This window comes from Heteronotia binoei, chromosome 17 (assembly GCF_032191835.1).
Source record: "Heteronotia binoei isolate CCM8104 ecotype False Entrance Well chromosome 17, APGP_CSIRO_Hbin_v1, whole genome shotgun sequence".
Classification (NCBI taxonomy): domain Eukaryota; kingdom Metazoa; phylum Chordata; class Lepidosauria; order Squamata; family Gekkonidae; genus Heteronotia; species Heteronotia binoei.
Genome location: NC_083239.1, coordinates 21,024,115 through 21,041,855, shown reverse-complemented (window position 1 = coordinate 21,041,855; position 17,741 = coordinate 21,024,115). Strand labels below are relative to the sequence as shown.

Genomic DNA, 17,741 nt, shown 5'->3' with positions numbered 1-17,741 from the left:
GACTTAATCCCATCTGCAGATTTTAAAGTGCAAAACCGCACTCCCCACCCCCACTTTCTCACCCAGCTCTTTCTGCACATGTTGGGGAAGGCCCAGAACTGTTGTCCTCCGCTCTCTCCTTCTCTTCTCGCCCTTCACGGAGGATTTGGGGAATGAGTCGTGTGGCCGAAAAGTGGAGCCTGGAAGGCAGGAGGGGAACTGAGTTAAAACCAGTGGGAGGAAGGGAAAGGGCAGCTTAAGTTCATCCCTGCAGGATTTTTACTTTGGGAAACTGAACAAAAAACCTGCCTGTACATGTGCTGTCTCACAACATCTTTTTTTCACAGAAGGAATTTAGACCCAGATCCAGAGTGGGAAAAGAACTTGGAAGATGGTTCTGGCCCATGTCCAAAGGCAGGGACATCCCTGCAGCTCAAATTTACATCCTGGCTCTTTCTCCAAGGAACTGCTCCTAAGTCCTGCAAGGTGTTGCTACTTCAGTATTCCAGCTGGAAGGACCCCATGCCCTTACAGTTCACATGGGTGAGTAAAGAGTACTACACTGCCAACCCTTGTCTTTCAGACCTCCTGTTTACGGCAGTACCTTTCCGCTGGATCATCTCTGAACGGATAGACAGTGCATCCTCCGAATTCTCTGTCGTGCACGAGGGAGTCTTGCTTCGGATTGAGACGTCATCCCCCTCTGTGGACGAGCGGGAAGACTGTGTTGTGTCCAAAGGGAAGGAAGAGAACAGAGAACGTGATTGCACCCGAGGTCCTTAAAAAAAACTCTTCCAGACCCTGCTGATATTTGAAAACTTCTGCAGCAGTTTCATGGCCTAGACGGATGCACAATCTACCAGGAACCCTCCCAATGGGGATACGAGCCATGCCCTGCTTACCCTAAGGACTCTCTACCTACCAGATCTCCCCTTCTCTAAGACAGCGGTTACCAACCTTTTTGGCACCAGGAACTGGTTTTGTGGAAGACAATTATTTCACAGACCGGGGGGGGGGGGGGCACTGGGGTTTTTGTCCCCCCCCCCCGGACACCCTGCCCCTCATGGGGGGTCTTTAAATGGGGGGAAGAGACTGGGTCTGCTTCTGTCATGTCCCCACTAGGCAGCAGAAACAGTTAATCTGCCTCCCCCTCCCATTTAAAGACCTCCACCAATCAGCTTAGGTTGCTGGAAAGCCATGCTTGGAGAAGAGCACACACCAACACACCACCCCGCCCCTCTCTGCTGACAGCAACATGCCTGTGAGACCTGGTTGCTAATAGGTCACAGACCGGTACCGGTCTGAGGCTGGGGTTTGGGGACCACTGCTCTAGGAAACAAAACTAGAAAAGGGGCAGAAAGAAATACCCTGTCTGACCACTAGATGGTGCACACTGTCAATCGAACTTTGCTAAACCCTTATGAAATCAAGACACCTTTTTGCCTCCTTTCCAGAAGCTCAATATACCTTTGAGATTATCAGAAGGACAAGCATATAACCAATGGGGTGGGGGAAGGACCTATTAAAGGTAAAATTAGTTTCATAAAAGTGGGGCTCGATCCATATTAATGAGCATGCTCTCATACACAGAAGCCTGAGAAAGGCAGAAAATAATTATGAGAAAGTACTTTGCACACGCCCAGAGACCCCTTCTTTTCTAACTGAAGCAGCATTATTCACGTTTGTTGATATTCAAAGAACATGAGAAGGCTGGCAAGAAAATGAAATGGCTAAAATCAACAATTCTGTGGCAATTGTCCCCTCAGTTATAAAGGTGTTGTAAATGCCACAATTCTTTCCAGAATCCACTCCTCAAGAATTTCTGCTTTCATTATTGTAAGAACAAACAACAAAGCTCCTAGCCCTTATGAAGATACATGTCAAAACGTGTGGGTAATATCTAGCAAAATCTCAAAATGTCAGAAGAGTTGCTAGCTAAGATACTTGGGGGGATAAGAGGAAGACCTTCAGTGCCCTGTAGATCCATCCCCCATACCTCCGTTCCTTTATCACAAAGGACAGAAGTCTGCAAAACTGCACAAATTGCAGGAAGTAACTGCCTGCTTTTCGGTCAAGGTTGCAGAATTCTTTTTTTTTTACTTAGAATTTAGTCAGAATCTTGATTTAATATCAGCAGAGCTTGAAGTTTACTTTTCCTAAGGCTGATACAGGGGGCTTTGGAACTCCAGACTTATTTGCACAAGCAAAGATTTTTTTTAAGACTTCCTAGTTATCCAGGAATACTTTTAAAACTGGCAATTAGAGCTGTAGTTGACTGATAAAGACTGCAGCCTCATTTGCATTTAACAGCTAACACTCCCCAGACTGAGTTACTCAAAGGGTCATCTGGAAGGCTCTGAGATCTCTGCTGGGATTGGGTGATCTCCCTGTAGCTGGCCAGCTCTGCTGCCTGAAGCCCAAAAGGTTTACCCAGATAAAAATTAAATGGATGCAGTCCATTTGCTTAAGCAAACACACCTGGGACACAAAAAGAGCCAGCCAGAAAGAGAACAACCCCAGCACAAAAGAAGGGAAAGGACACTTTGCATGGGAACTTGCAACCAAGCAAAGGGAGAAAGTGCAGCTGGTTCCAGCCCAAGGTCCACGTAACAGGGGAGACCATGAAGAGGACAGCAACACCACCCCTCTCTTCCCATTACATTTCTATTTGTCAAGCTGTTTCCACAAGCAAGCTGGATACACACACACACACACAACCCCATTTCAGGATCTCTGAGTAGCCGGGCAGTCTCAGGCAACTGCAAGATGGCCTAAGATCAGGCCCAGACTGTCACCTTCAACAGTGCCAAACTTGGATATTACTGCCACCACCACTACCCCAGCAGGGAGCACTCTCACCAACAAAGTAGCAGAAAAATTGCCCACAGCCTGCCTGATCAGCTGACTCAGTAGGGGGAGGCAGGCACTGTGGCGAAGCTGCTACCAATGGGTCTGACAGAGGCCACATCACCCCAGTGGGACATCTTTGTGAGGAGGTCCCAAGGAAAGTCTCTTACCTGGATGCTGTTGGTGTCGCTCTGATCCCAGGCCCGTTTGGTCTGTTTGTGTTTCTCTAAAAGGCAAGAGGAGGGACGTCAGCAACCCAGGGAATGATGGGATCTGTCCTGATCCTTAGTGACCAAAATAGGGTGGAGCCTGGAGGTCTCCTAGAATTACAGCTGGTCTCCAGGTGACTGAGATCTGTTCCCCTGGAGGAAACGGATGCTTTGGAGGGTGGACTCGACAGCATTATATTCCACTGAGGTCCCTGCCCTCCCCAAACTCTGCCCTATCTAGGGTCCACCCACCAAATATCTAGGAATTTCCCAATCCAGAGTTCACAATCCTAGGCTGAAATGATGGGGGAAGGGGGGGGGACAAGCAGGACAGGGCAACACAGGGCTATTCCTCTTTGCTTCTCTTTCCTATAGCCCTAGGAGAACACAGTACCAAACACCCTTCTGGGGGCACCAGCATGTGACTGAGGCCCACAGCAAAGGACAGTGGAGTGAAAGGGGCCAGCTCTGTGTCTTTCCAAGGCAGAAGTCCCACGTGCACGCTGGACTCTGCTCCGCTCCTGCAAGCTCCCCACCCCAACACCACTGCAAATACACACTTAGCCAATGCTGTTTTATCTCTGGCATGGGTGGAAGTGGGGAAAGGCCATTCAAAATTCTATGCACGGTGGCAAAGAAATTCCCAATCTCTGCTGCCGCACCAGAAAAGGGGCCAACCAAGGCACAAGCTTTCAGGCTTCACAGAACTTTTCTTCAGACTAAGGAGAGGCAGAGACATTTCCTGCATCTCCCCATTATTTTTAGAAATACAAGTCTGAGGAAGAGTTCTGCGCAGCTCTGAAGGTCACCTATTGCATTTGTCAACCAGGTCATCTGTTAACCGTCCTTGTGAATCTTGTCCCAGCAGGGTGATCTGCCACAATTCCACAGTGGGATTTGGCCACCTTTTGAGCACATATGAATGGGTGGGCAGAAGCTACCAACCACAGGACAAACAAGACAGGCCCCAGGAACTGTCTACTTCCAGTCCAGGGGGCAATCTCAGGCAAAGAGCAGGGGAGCTGCACTGTTGGTTACACAGGCAGGGACAGCAGCACAGCAGTTCTCAGTAAGGTGCTCAGAACTAGAACCTCCCTGCCCCACTCCCGCCCAACTCAGTGTTCAGTACCTTGGTTTTGCAGAGACTTGAGCCCGGCCTGGGCCTGGATATGCAGTTCCTCCAGGTGTGGGGGGCGGTTGCAGGGGAAGAAGACATTGTCCGGCTGGCCCTCGCCCACCTTGTACTGGACACTCAGTCGCTTGTCATTGTCAGACTTGGCGGAGCCTGTGAGTAGAGAATGTGGAGTTTAGCCTGGTACCTTGTTTATGCTGTTGACAGCTTCAGTCCTTGATGCAGCCACAACCGTCTCCTCTGGGATGTTCCTGGGAGAGTGCTACATTCCTTGGCTAGCAATCAGCTGATGGTACCCAGTCCCAAAATTATCTGGCTGTCCTTGACCATAGCCAGGGCCTTTTCAGTTTTGGCCCCGACCTGGTGGAACTCTCTGCTGAACACCATCAGGGCCCTGCAGGATCTTATGCAATTCTGCAGGGCTTGTAAGGCAGAGATGTTCTACTAGGCTTTCGGTTGAGGACAGCAATAGTTTTCCATTCTGGCTGGCACCTTCTCCTTGCTCTTCTGATCTGCTTTCTTCCTCCTCCCCTGCCCATGAGGTGGCCAGGCAGTCTGGAATAGGAAGTAATGCGTAGCTCGCCATCTGGATTATTTTAAAACTTTTTGTACTAGTGTTGTTTATGTATTTTATGTAATGGTTTTCTATGTTTTTAACTATTGCATACTGGCCAGAGCCCTGCAGTAGCAGTGATTGGGTGATTCAGGAAAAAGGAGGAGGAGGAGGAGGAGGAAGAAGAGGAGATGATAATATAGTATCTGCTTTGCTGAGACTCCAGCAGGATTCTTTAATGCCCCCCCCCCCCAATCTTCAATTTCATCCTGGGGCCCTCAACCCATCCCTTCCCTCTGCCCCTGCACAGAACTACTGGTATGGCACCCTGTCTATGAGCCAGTGGCAAGCTATTCTCTGTGGGACTTGGTCCTGGACGCTTAAAATGGTTACATTATTCACTGTGCACCTAAACGTACAACAAAGCTGCTTTATACTGAATCAGATAATTGATCCTGCAAGGTCAGACTTGTCTGCCCAGACTGGCAGCAGCTCTTCAAGGCTGAGGCCTTTCACATCACCTATTTACTGCCCGGTCCTTTTTAAACTCGAGATGCTGGGGGCAGAACCTGGGACCTTCTGCTTTCCAAGCAGGTGCTCTACCATTGAGCCACATCTCTGCTCTGCTCTGCAGGAGATAGCTCCCAAATGATTCCTTGAAATGAATTATGCAGCTAAGCTTTTAATGTCTTCCCTGTGGTTTATATGATGCTTTGGTGGTAGAAAAGCAGGATGCTCCTTTTCCAAAATAAACCAACAAATCCAGAAAAGCTCATGGGATTCAGCTGGGCATTAACTCCATCACAGACTCCTGTAACCATGACAGCCCTCTGGATACTCTTACAGTCCCATATGCCCTTTGCTGCACAGGTGAGATCCGACACCAGCACTGCCCCCTCTTTTCCCCTGCCTTATCTGTTCAAGACTTGTGCCTTTAAAACAAAGGAACTGAATTGGCAGAAGTACCCCAGGGCAGGATCACATGTCTGAAGTCAGAAGTATCTGAGTACCTTGCGTGCACACAAAACCCACCAGGTGTCAGACCCAGATTCAAGGAAAAGACAGTTGAAGTTCAAGGTCTTTATTCCAGCTTCATGGGCATACACACGTGTTGTCGGAACTGACCTCTCTGTCAGTTCTCCCAACTTATAAACCTTTGCCCGACTGTTATAATTCAAGCCAAAGCGCGCCAAGCAAAAGTGGGGGGGTTGCGTGGGGTTTTTGCAAAGCTCTCATCACTGCAGGTGCTCGGAATCAGTTCATGGTTTGCATCTCCTCCAGCTCCTGCCCTTGGTTACCTAGCAACTAGCCGATTCCCAGACATACCATCCTCCCTCCAGGTAAGCAACCAGTTATATCAAAGGCATAGCAAACGCAGCATAGCATTGAAGCACAGACTAGCATTGTACAATTGAATACACATGACAAGAGGAACAAGATGGAGTGACTCTTGACATTCTGCCCCCCCTAAAACCCCTTTCCCCGGGTTTATTAGGATGTTTGTTGTAAAAGTCTTTAATTAAAGCCTTGCAGTTGGTACTTCTGGAACTGACCCACTCGGCCTGACTTAATGGGAAATGAGTCCATTTGATATAGAACAGTTCACCACATTTGATCTTGGCATTAAGGATTTCTTGCACCTCATGATGAATCTGACCACGAACCAGAGTTGGGAATGGTGGTTCCATCTGGGGGTGCCAACGCGAGGGTCCAGGGTCCTTCTTCAAGTAGCTAGCATGGAAGCAAGGGTGGACATGATTAAGATTTTTTGACAGTTCCAGTTCAACAGTTACCTTATTTATAATCCTTTTGATTGGGAAAGGTCCCAAATATTTCATCCCCAATTTTTTGCAGTTTTGCACATTAGGCAAGTGTTTGGTTGAAACGTACACCTTATCTCCCATGGCTAAGTCCCAAAGTTCAGAGTGTTTTTTGTCATATTGAGTTTTGTAGGCTTCTTGTGCCCTCTGCAGTTGTTTACTAATAATTTCCCAGCCCCTCACTATCCCTTGGCACCATTCTGACGAGGAGGGGGGCAAGTTCAGGGAATAGTTTGCCTTCATATCCATACACCGCTTGGAAGGGGCTCACTTTAGTGGCACTATGTACGCTGTTGTTGTAGACATACTCTGCAAAGAGTAGTAGAGTCACCCAATTGTCTTGTTGGAAGGACATATAGCAATGTAAAAACTGTTTAAGCACCACGTTGCTGCATTCCATCTGTCCATGGGTGGTAGGCTGAGCTGAGCCCTTGTTCCATTTCCGCTAGTTCACAGAGGTGCGACCAAAATTTAGCAACGAATTGTGGGCCACGGTCGGAGATTACCTTAGCAGGGAAGGTGTGTAGCCTAAAGACGTACTGGATAAATAATTGAGCCAGTTGCTTGGCCGTGGGGAGTTGTTTACACGGTACAAAATAAGCCTGCTTAGAAAAAGTGTCCACCACCATCCAGATCACTGTCTTCCCCATCAAAGGGGGTAAGTTGGTTATGAAGTCCATGGAAATGCATTCCCAGGGGCTCGAGGCGGGGGGAAGCGGTTGCAAATGCCCCAGCGGCAACCCCCCCCCCTTTTAGCCATGATACAGGTGGGGCACCCTGTTGTATATTCTCCCACATCCTTATGCAATCCTGGCCACCAGAATTATCGCTGAATCAAATGGACTGTCTTTACAAACCCAAAATGCCCTCCCAGTTTGGAGTCGTGTACCCTTTGGATCACTCGCTTACGTAACAAGGGGGGCACGTAGAGTTTCTCCCCTCTACGCCACAACCCATCCTCTGCTTTTGTTAACTGTAAATCCTCCTCCGGGAGACTGTCGAGGAAAGCTTGTTTCAGTTCAGTCAGGAGCCCGTCTGGGGGCTCCTTTTCCTTCCAGCTCTGCGCACGCGTGGTTGCCAATGCGCTTAGTTGGGAGGGCGTGAACAATGAGTAGATAACCTCCTCCCTCTTGCTATTGTGTTGAGGGAGGCAGGACAATGCGTCCACCAAAAAGTTCAGTTTCCCGGGGATGTGCCCCAGCTTAAAATTGAACAACTGAAATAGCCCCTCCCACCTTACTTGCTTATTGTTGAGGTTGCGGGTGGCAATGAGGGTGGCCAAGTTTTTATTATCTGTCCAGAGTTCGAATGGTTCCCGCGCCCCTTCTAGGTAGTGCCTCCATTTTTCTAGGGCCAGTTTGATGGCGGAGGCTTCCTTGTCTCACGCTGACTAGTTGCGTTCAGCCGGGCTGAACTTTTGGGACAAGTACGCACAGGGGTGCAATTGGCCATCTGGCCCCTCCTGGAGTAACGCAGCTGCACGGGCAACGTTGCTCACATCACATTGGACCACAAACCTTTTGTTTTCATTGGGGTGTATTAGGCAGGGCTTGGAGGTGAACCGGGCCTTAAGTTCATCGAACGCCTTTTGGCACTCTCCCGTCCACAGGAGGCTAGAGCTGCCCTTAGTGGCTTGCGGCCCCTTCCCCTTAATTTTCAACAGTTCTGTGAGGGGTAGGGTGATCTCAGTAAAGTTATTGATGAACCTCCTATAAAAATTTGCGAACCTGAGGAAACTCTGGAGTTGTTTACGGGTTCAAGGGGACTCCCACTCAGCCACGACTTTTACTTTAGTAGGATCCATTCCCAGGCCCCCCCCCACCCGTGGAAATGTGGTATCCCAAAAAGTCGAGCTCTGTCTTGTGGTATTCACACTTGGACAGTTTGGCAAATAACTTGTGTTTGTACAGTGCTTGTAGCACCTCCCTTACCAACTGGATGTGTAAGGGCAGGTCTTGCAGGTATATCAAAACATCATCCAGGTAACAGATCACGCCCTTATATAGGTATTTATGCAATACTTCATAGATTAAGTTCATGAATACCCCTGGCACCCCTTTAAGGCCGAACGGCATGACCAAGTACTCGTATTGGCCCAGGGGTGTATTGAAGACTGTTTTCCATTCGTCCCCCACCTTGATGCGCACCTGGAAGTACGCATCTCTGAGGTCAAGTTTAGTGAAGATTTTTCCTTGGGACACCTCCCCTAAGAGATGAGGGGGAGAGGGTACGCATTACTCATGGAAATCGCATTCAAGCCGTGAAAGTCAGTGCAAAGCCGTAAACTGCTGCCCTTTTTCTTTCTAAAAAGCACCAGAGCGGCATGGGGGGACTTGGCGGGTTGTATGAACCCCCTACGCGAGTTGAGTTCCAGGAATCTCTGTAGCTCCTCCCTCTCCCTCCGACTCATTGAATACTACTTGGCTTTGGGAAGCGGCTCCCCCTCCATCAGTTCAATAGAACAGTCAGTGGATCTGTGGGGGGGAAGCTCATCCGCCTCTTGGGCATCAAACACCTTTTGCAAGTCTCAATACTCGGGGTGCAGACTGGGCACTTCAACTCTGGTGACGCAAAGTTTTTCAAGCTGGGGAGGAGGGTGTGGGCCCCATTTTTTATTCTACTGGTGACTCTCGCACTCCGGATCCAAGAAGTAAATGGCGCTCCCGCTCCACTGGACCAGCGGGTTGTGATCGGTCAGCCACTCCAGCCTGAGTACGGCTTGGAACTTGGTGGCTGGGGCGATAATGAATGTGCGAAGTTCCCAATGCTCCCTCACCCCTAGGGCACACACTTCATTGGGCTCCCGTCCATTTGCTCAAATACACAGGATTCTTGCAGGGGCACCATCTTTAATTCTAGTGCTTCCACCAAGCTCGGGGATAGTAAGTCTTTGGAACATCCTGAGTCCAGTAGGGCCCTGATGTAAGAAAATCGTTTTGTGTTTACTAGTGTTATGGGTACATAATACAAAGTCCCGGACAATCTCACCCGTGGTGGCGCAGCTGTGGCTCTGACCTGCTGTTGCGCACTCCTCACAGCAGGTCTGGGTCGTTTCCCGGCAGCTGGGCCTCTCCATTCTCCTCCTCGGACTCCTTGGGGACCAGCTCACGGAACTGCAGCACTGCCGACTTGGTCTTGGCCATTGGGGCTCTGCTGCCAGCGGTTTTCTTCTTAGCCTCCGCCTTCAAAGGTGTGGAGGTTCGCAGCTCCTTCGGCTTGCTGGGGCATTCACTGGCTGTATGATTCCCCCCGCCCCCGCACTTGAAGCACAACTTCACTTTGGCTCTCTGGTCGCACTCCTCATGTGACAGCTGTTTAGGGACTCCCTGAACTTGCTGAAGTACTCTCGGACCAATCCAGCACCCTGCTTCAGGTCTTGTAGTGCCGCTATCGCGTTGGTCTCCTGTAGAGGGTCTTCGAAGTGGCGGTGCAGAGACCTCAGGTCCGTGGCCGAATTAAGCGCAGGGGATTGCTTCTCAAATAGGGTGACATACCACCGGGCCTTGAAGGCAGCTGCCAATGTACACTACTCGTGACTACTCTGTAAGGAAATTATGGGCCCAGACACTGAGCTGCCCTCGCACAGTCACAATGAAGTAGGCTAGTTCCGATGGATCCCCATCAAATCTCACTTCGCTTACTCAGGGCCCCCCAGGCACTGCCACCGGTTCCTCTGGCTCAGGTCGAGGTTGTGGCACCCAGTCGCCACCCATAGTTTGTTCACCTACCGCAGGGGCTCCCCCCCACAGTGGGAATAGGTGGTCTTTCCCCCCTTCAGGGGCTGGTTGCAGGGGGGATGCAGCTGCGATCCGTTCCCCCATCGCTCGCATTTGCCGGGCTAGGCCCTGCATCTCTTGGATCATGAAGGCGTGCATGACTTGCATTTCTTCCCGGAGTTGGGTGCTTTGAGTGGCTAAAGCTTCTTGCATCCACTCCACAGTCACATCCCCTGGCCCGCCAGACTGGGGGTCCTCCCCTCGACTTTCATCACCCTGGAACCCCCATGGGTGGTAGGAGCGTTGCAATTCCGAAAGTTGGTGGTGCTGCTGGGGGTCCTCTCTCAGATCTCCGATAATACTCTCCATGGAGCCCCAGTCTTTTCTTCGCACCGTCACGGTGACTGGAGTGACCCGTGGCCCTTTGGGCTTGGGTTCTTCCTCACCGTTCAGTTTAGTAATCCCCGTAGCCTGGTCCTGTTCACCAGCCATCGTGGGTCTGGGGTTAGGCTAGAACAGGGTGAAAAGTCAGTTCCAACAAAATGTAAGACCCAGAGTCAAGGAAAAGACAGTTGAAGTTCAAGATTTTTATTCCAGCTTCATGGGCATACACACGCGTTGTTGGAACTGACTTCTCTGTCAGTTCTCCCAACTTATAAACCTCTGCCCTGACCATTATAATTCAAGCCAAAGCGCACCAAGCAAAAGCGGGGATTTTGTGTGGGTTTTTTTCTTCCAGGTTCAGTCCCCAGCATCTCCAGTTGAAAGGACCAGGCGATGTGAAAGACCTTCACCTGAGATTCCAGAGAGCGACTGCCAGCCTGAGAAGACAATACTGACTTTGATAAACCAAGGGATTCAGTATAAGGCAGCTTTGTGTGTTCATGGGAAAGGCTGACTGAAAAAGGAAAATCCCCATTTTTAACATGAGCATTTATAGGAGTGCAGTCCCATCCATAAACTGAACTAGCTACCACTAGAGATGTAACATTTTCATCTTGAAGGTTATAAGTCCTATTCGCTCCCAGCCTTTAGAACCGTAAACTTTGAAACAACAGGGGAAAATAAAATTTCTTTTTTTAAAAAACCCAGAAGTTTTGGGAGAAATATGTACTAAAATATGAACAACACTTAATTCTAATGAACGCAGCATTTATTTTGCTGCTTCAACAATGTAAAAGAACTCCTTTATGTTAGTATATAAAACTGAACTATTCAGAATATTTACGGAATTTAAAAGTATAAATTCTTTACTTAAAAGCAAAATAGTTTGTATATTCAGTACTAGAGAGAGGGCTGCTAACTTTCAAACTCTCAGATTCCTTATCTTAGTTTTTACCACCTGATAGAAAAAAATAAGTTACAAATAGAAAACACAAATCTATTCGTAAACAAGAGTAAGTGTACAATTTGAATTGCAACAATCTCATATAGTCACAAAGGGACTACCAGCATATTTGGATATTGAGTTAAATGTTATAACCCTGAACTCTACAGTAATCCTTCAGTTCTTCAATAACAAACACATCATAGTATATTTATTGTAGACAAAATTCTTGAAAATATGTTTCCACAAATATGTTGTTTCTACAATGTACAGAGGTTTCCGTATATAAAAATCTCCACGCTACACTATTTGAATGAACAAAACCATGCCTGAAAAAGCATTTCCAAAAAGAAAATTTTTCAAAGGAGAGCCAGTTTAGAGTAATGGATCCCCATCAAATCTCATATGCGGACTCTTATCTGGGAGAACCGGGTTTGATTCCCCATTCCTTCACCTACAGCTGCTGGAATGGCCTGGGGTCACCCATAACTCTCATAAGAGTTGTCCTTGAAAGGGCAGCTGCTGTAAGAGCTCTCTCAGCCCCACCTACCTCACAGGGTGTCTGTTGTGAGAGAGGAAGGTAAAGGAGATTGTGACCACTCTGAGATTCAGAGTATAGGGCGGGATATAAATCCAATATCATCTTCATCAGAATCTTTAGTGATGTTTGATTTTTTCTGATTTTCTCATTTGAAAAGAAGTGGAAAAGGTCCTCAGGAGGGGCAAATGTCTCCCCAATTTTTTCCCTGGCTTCCCTCTAGTCACAACTATAATTGCCAACATCATCACAGACCATAGAGATGCAGGGACAGAGTGAGACCCTGCTCCAGAAAGTACATGCTGCGGGTCTCTCTAGTCTTTACCTCTGCATGAAAATGATTTGTAAGAAGAAAATGTTAGCACCCCCTCTGAGCCTTTGAAACAAAGGAAAGGAAAGGTCCCCTGTGCAAGCACCAGTCATTTCCGACTCTGGGGTGACATTGCTTTCACAATGTTTTCACGGCAGACTTTTTATGGGGTGGTTTGCCCCGTGATCTACACTTTCCCCCCAGCAAGCTGGGTACTCATTTTACCGACCTCAGAAGGATGGAAGACTGAGTCAACCTCGAGCTGGCTACCTGAAAACCCAGCTTCCACTGGGGATCGAACTCAGATCGTGAGCAGAGCTTAGGACTGCAGTACTGCAGCTTTAACACTGCGCCACGGGGCTCTCTGAAACAGAGTCCAGCTATTACAAGTCCTGCAGAAGGGGTAGTGATCTGCCCACTTCTCTGTCATCCCAAGTTGCATTTTGGTGCTATTGCTCAGGCTATCCAAACACACTCACCCACACATTTCTTAATAAAGATGTTGTCTTTATATATAAATCCTGCCTTTTTTAGATGAAAGTCTAAGAACTGTTAACCAGTTGTTCCCAAAACTATTGGCCATATTGCTTGCGTGGGAAGAACCTGGGAATATCTGCAAATAGTCCTACTGTTTTTGCCATTCACTCCATGGAAGGTTATTTGGGGTTTAAGAGCCCAGAAATGGAGTCTATTCCAAGACAAAATAAGGAACCCAATTCTAGGGCTGCTCCTTGGCAGGAGCCGCCATCCTTCCTATAGACCTCTGAATGTAAACAGTCACCTTCTAATGCACACGAAAACAGATCTCATGTACCCTTCAGTGTCTGGAACAACCTTACAGAAAGCTAGACCAATGATCCATCTAGGCTAAGAGCAGCTCTTCAGGTCCCTTGCCCAGTCTTGCTAGCTGCAGGCTCCAGGGACTGAACAAGCATCCTTCTGCATTCAAGAAGATGCCCCTTTCCTGACCTGCAAGCCCCCACTACCCCACAGAGGCCACCTGACCCAAGAGGGCTTCCCTTGCTGAATGTCCCTGAAGTCTCAGATGTAGCCCTGCTTGACGTGTCAGTCAAGATGTTCCAGAGCTCAGCAACACCAACTGAGATACATACCAAGCCAGCAATTCAAACTGCTAAAAATTCCTGTTGCTTCTTGTAATGAAAAAGAGACTGTCTCACTGCTGGCCAGCCCAAGGTTATTTGGAGAGACCCACCACAAAACAGACTTGTCAGAATTGGCTTTGCAATATCTACCTATTGGATTGCCGGGGTTTGCTTGCTTTCAAAGGATGGGCTGGACCAGTCCAAGGAAGATCTCCTTGAACCATTTGTCCAAGGTCACTGAGACCCCTCCAGGCTGACTCAGCATCTGTGTGGAGTCTGCCATTCACTCCCCTCCTCCCAGCAGATCTTTGTTCTCAGCACAGCACAGCGGGAAGATCAATACTTGGAGAGCTGGTTTCTCATATATTCCTCCATCAGTCCCCTCTTCTCAGTCAAAACCAAAACAACACAGATTCCTCTCCCCCACCATGCCACTCTTAAAGGCAAAGGCAACTGCATAGAAAGCCTGGCTCTGTGGAAGCCATGTAAGTGGCGGGGGGGGGGGGGGGGAGGGAGAGAATAACATGTAGGATGGCAAAGAGAAAGATGTATAACAACCAGAAATGACAGAAATGCCTAAGGCTGCAAAGATATAATCTAAAACTCTGTTTTTTCCCCTTTGCAACTACTTATCCATATGAAAAGTCATGCAGATGTTGTCAACTGATTTTTATACAGTTAATGGACTATTAAATGGATGACAGTCTTACGACTTTGAGGATGAGCTCGAGAGGTGCTGGGGCCCCTGGCCCATGCATATGATTGCCACGTGCCACGCTTTGGACTGTTGACACTTGCCCTAACCTTTCAGGTAAGCTTTATTATAAACTAATAAACCCCACAACCTCAATGTTCAATTCCTCCAAGTTGAAAAGCTGGGGCATGCCGCTGCCTGCAATTCCCATCCCGAAAAACCAGACCCAAATCTCACCAGCCAAGAAAAGGAACTTTGCACATGCAACAGTCATTCTCTTTCACATTAAGCCTTGGCTCTACAGATAAGGACCCTGCCAACTGGGGTGCCCTATTTGATACTGGATAAGCTCATCAAAAGACATCAGTCATGGATTTGTAGGATACTGGAATGAAAACGAGGGCTCATTTGTGCTTGAACCCCATCACCCAAACCTTGTTCAAATGCCTCCCTCCTGCTTAGTTGTTGTGGAGATGCTACATCGGCTAATGCTCAAGTGTTCGGGTTGTTCCAGGCTGATGGGGTTTTGTAAGGTTGAGGATTCTTGACCACTGCCTGGCTCAAACAGTGCAAGGTACTTGCTGACTTAATTTGCAATATCCTTTTCTGCCTCTGACTGTTTCTACCAATAGTTGCCAAAGATGAGAGATGTGCAGGGCGATCCAAAGCAGGGTAACATCCTTCCACAATCCATTAAGGTTACGGAAGGGCATAACACTGTTTAGGACGCCACTGTATGACCCAAGGGCTCTCAATGAGTCCATGAAGGTGGTTACATTTGAACCCAGATCACCTGGATCTTCTCTCCAAATTTACAATTTTTAGAACTATAGAATATTCAAAATCATAGGGTTCAATCCAGACTAACCTGGCAGCTTTCTCCCTTTCTGCTTTCTCCCTTTCACGTTATTCCTCAAAATCTTCTTTCCCCCAAGAAGCAGTATTTCCTAGAGATAAGCAGGAAAGATCCATTCTGCTAATGGAAAATTTAGCCTGTATCCTGCCTAGATACTGCCCTGTTTCCAACAACCCTGTAAGGTAGACTACCACTGTTTGCACCAACAGAAAATCAGCTTGCCTCAGTCAATCAGAAGAGCTGGAGGACACACCTCTGAACTGGGGGGAGGGGGTGGTCTGAGGTCAAGCCTACACTTCTCACGACTAGCTCTAAGTTAACCACTGGATTGAAACTGCTTCCTGTCGCACAGAGCAATGGGTTGACCTTGCATTGTCAGTCTGGAAGCGGGAGAGAGAAAAGGGGAGGCAGGTGTAGCCCCCCACCCCACCCCCAGTTTCTGCCAAATCGAATTCGGCTCCTTCTCTCTGCCTGCAGGGGCCAGAGAGAAAAACAAAATGCAAGAAGAGACGGGGAGGGGTGGAAGGAGAGGGGACTAGGAGGCTGAGCGCGGCTGCAGGAGCGCTGCAGAAGAGGGGGGCCAGGAAGCACCCACGATCCCGAAAAGCGCCCTGACCAGCCAAACCCCCCCCCCCCTCGGGGAGCATCCAGCCCAGCCCAGAACGAAAGGCGGGCGAGCAGCTTTCGTGCTGGCTTCAGCAATACCAGGAGGGTGGAGGGCGCTGGATAACAATAGGCGGAATCCTGCCTCTGCTGAACCTGGGGAAAGCGGGAGATCCTCTAAGGCAGGGCGCCGCCCGCGCCGGATATGGGAGGGGGGGAAGCCGGCTCCAAAGATTGCCCCCGGCCGCGCACACTGCTCCAGGACAAACCCGCTCCCAGGCACTGCCCCCAGCCCCGCATGCCCGGCTCCTGGTTACCGATGCACGATCCAAAGCTGGAGCGAGAAAGCGGGAAGACTGACTCCCGAGTAAGTTGCACGGCGGAGCCGGCTGGGGAGCGAAGTCCCCGGGAGATCCCGAACCAACGCGCCCGGAGCCCAGATGCAAGCTAAGCCCCACACGCCCCTGTCCAGCCAGCCCCGCGCCCAGCGAAGTTCAGCCAGGGCTGGGCGACGGCGCCCTTCCCGCCTTCCTCCTCCTCACTCACCCTTCTTCTTGAAGATCGCCAGCAGGGAAGGCAGGTTCCGCCCGAGGAAAACCACCATCCCGCCCCCGGCAAGGTCCCGGGGACCCCCCCCCCGCCCCCGCCGGCTCAGATCCCGCTTCTCCCGCGCGCCCTCGACGGCCAAGCACAACCCCGCTCCGTCCCTTTCTCCTTCAGCATCCTTCTACTGGGCGGGCGGGCGGGCGGGCAGGAGAGAGGGAGGTGCCAGCGCGGCCGCTGGGCCCCGGAAGGGCACGGGGAGTTTGGGGAGGTGAACCCGCCGCCGCCGGCGCTCCCTCCCGCGCTGCTGCCTTGGGAGGCGAGCAGATGAAGCCCCTCCCCCTGCGCACTAAGCAGGGTCAGCCTATTCCCCCCGCCCCGATTTGGAGGGCCTCGGGTTCATACCCACGACCTTGTGTTTTGCGCGTCCTGGACACGTGTAGTCCTGAAAACCTCAACGCGTGAACAAGAGGCAGGGACCACGTTGTGCCGGCCTTTAATTTTAGCACACGTGTGCAGGGCTGGTTTCACACAAGCGCTTCTTCCTCACTTGATGGCTGGCAAGGCGAAGGCGCCATGGGGAACACTTTTTTTTGCTGTCTCCTGCTGTTCCGAAATGAGGCCGGGTTACGCCTGCAACAACCAGCTAGGCCCCTGCAAGAATCAAGTATGTGAACATAATGAATGTATGAACTGAAAGCTAGGAGGGTGGCTCCCCATTAGGAGCATTTCAGTGGCAACTTCCCTGCCCATAGTCTGCCACTGTGTTATGTGAAATGTTCCTTCAATTCCTCTAGAAAGAAAGGCGTCTGCCACTGCACCGCCCCCCTCCTGCCCCAGGGCCAACGAAATGTCAGAGAGGCAAATAGGGTTGCCAAGTCCAATTCAAGAAATATCTGGGGACTTTGGGGGTGGAGCCAGGAGACATTAGGGGTGGAGCAAAGATCAAGGCTGTGACAAGCATCATTGAACTCCAAAGGGAGTTCTGGCCATCACATTTAAAGGGACAGCACACCTTTTCAATTCCTTCCTTCCATAGGAAATCATGAAGAATAGGGACACCTTCTTTCGGGGCTCACAGAATTGGACCCCCTGGTCCAATCTTTTTGAAACTTGGCATTTTGGGGAGAGGCACTTGATGCTATACTGAAAACGTGATGCCTCTACCCCAAAAAACAGCCCCCCCAGAGCCCCAAATACCCGCAGATCAATTCTCCATGATTTTTTATGGGAATAAATCTCCATAGGGAATAATAGAGTTCCCAACAGACATTTCCCTCCCCTCCCCCCGCTTTCTGACGACCCTGAAGCAGGGGGAGGGCCTCCAAACCGGGGGATCCCCTGCCCCCACCTGGGGATTGGCAACCCTAGAGGCAAATTAACAGGGCAAACCAGCTCCTGCAAGAAGAGACGGTTGGGATCAGCCTGCCAGGAGGAAGATGGTAACATAGCGCTATGGTTGCCTTTTGGGACCAGGTGTCAGCTAGAGAGATAACAAAGGTTCCAAACAT

The 17,741-nt window shown here is 49.7% G+C and overlaps 1 protein-coding gene across 2 annotated transcripts in view; it reads right to left on the bottom strand.

The window, feature by feature from the left end:
* Positions 1-17,741, bottom strand: part of NHSL3 (NHS like 3) — a 104,750-nt gene that overhangs the window by 19,768 nt on the left and 67,241 nt on the right. The window contains exons 1-5 of one of the 2 annotated variants that reach the window (XM_060258452.1): positions 16,234-16,322; positions 4,165-4,320; positions 2,997-3,052; positions 584-701; positions 63-179 (exon numbers count right to left, since the gene is read on the bottom strand). In XM_060258452.1, the coding sequence (XP_060114435.1) occupies positions 63-179; positions 584-701; positions 2,997-3,052; positions 4,165-4,320; positions 16,234-16,291 (505 nt within the window). In that variant the 5' untranslated portion in view covers positions 16,292-16,322. Of the gene's footprint in view, positions 1-62; positions 180-583; positions 702-2,996; positions 3,053-4,164; positions 4,321-16,233; positions 16,323-17,741 lie in introns of those variants that run through there. The other variant, XM_060258451.1, reaches the window with a different exon arrangement.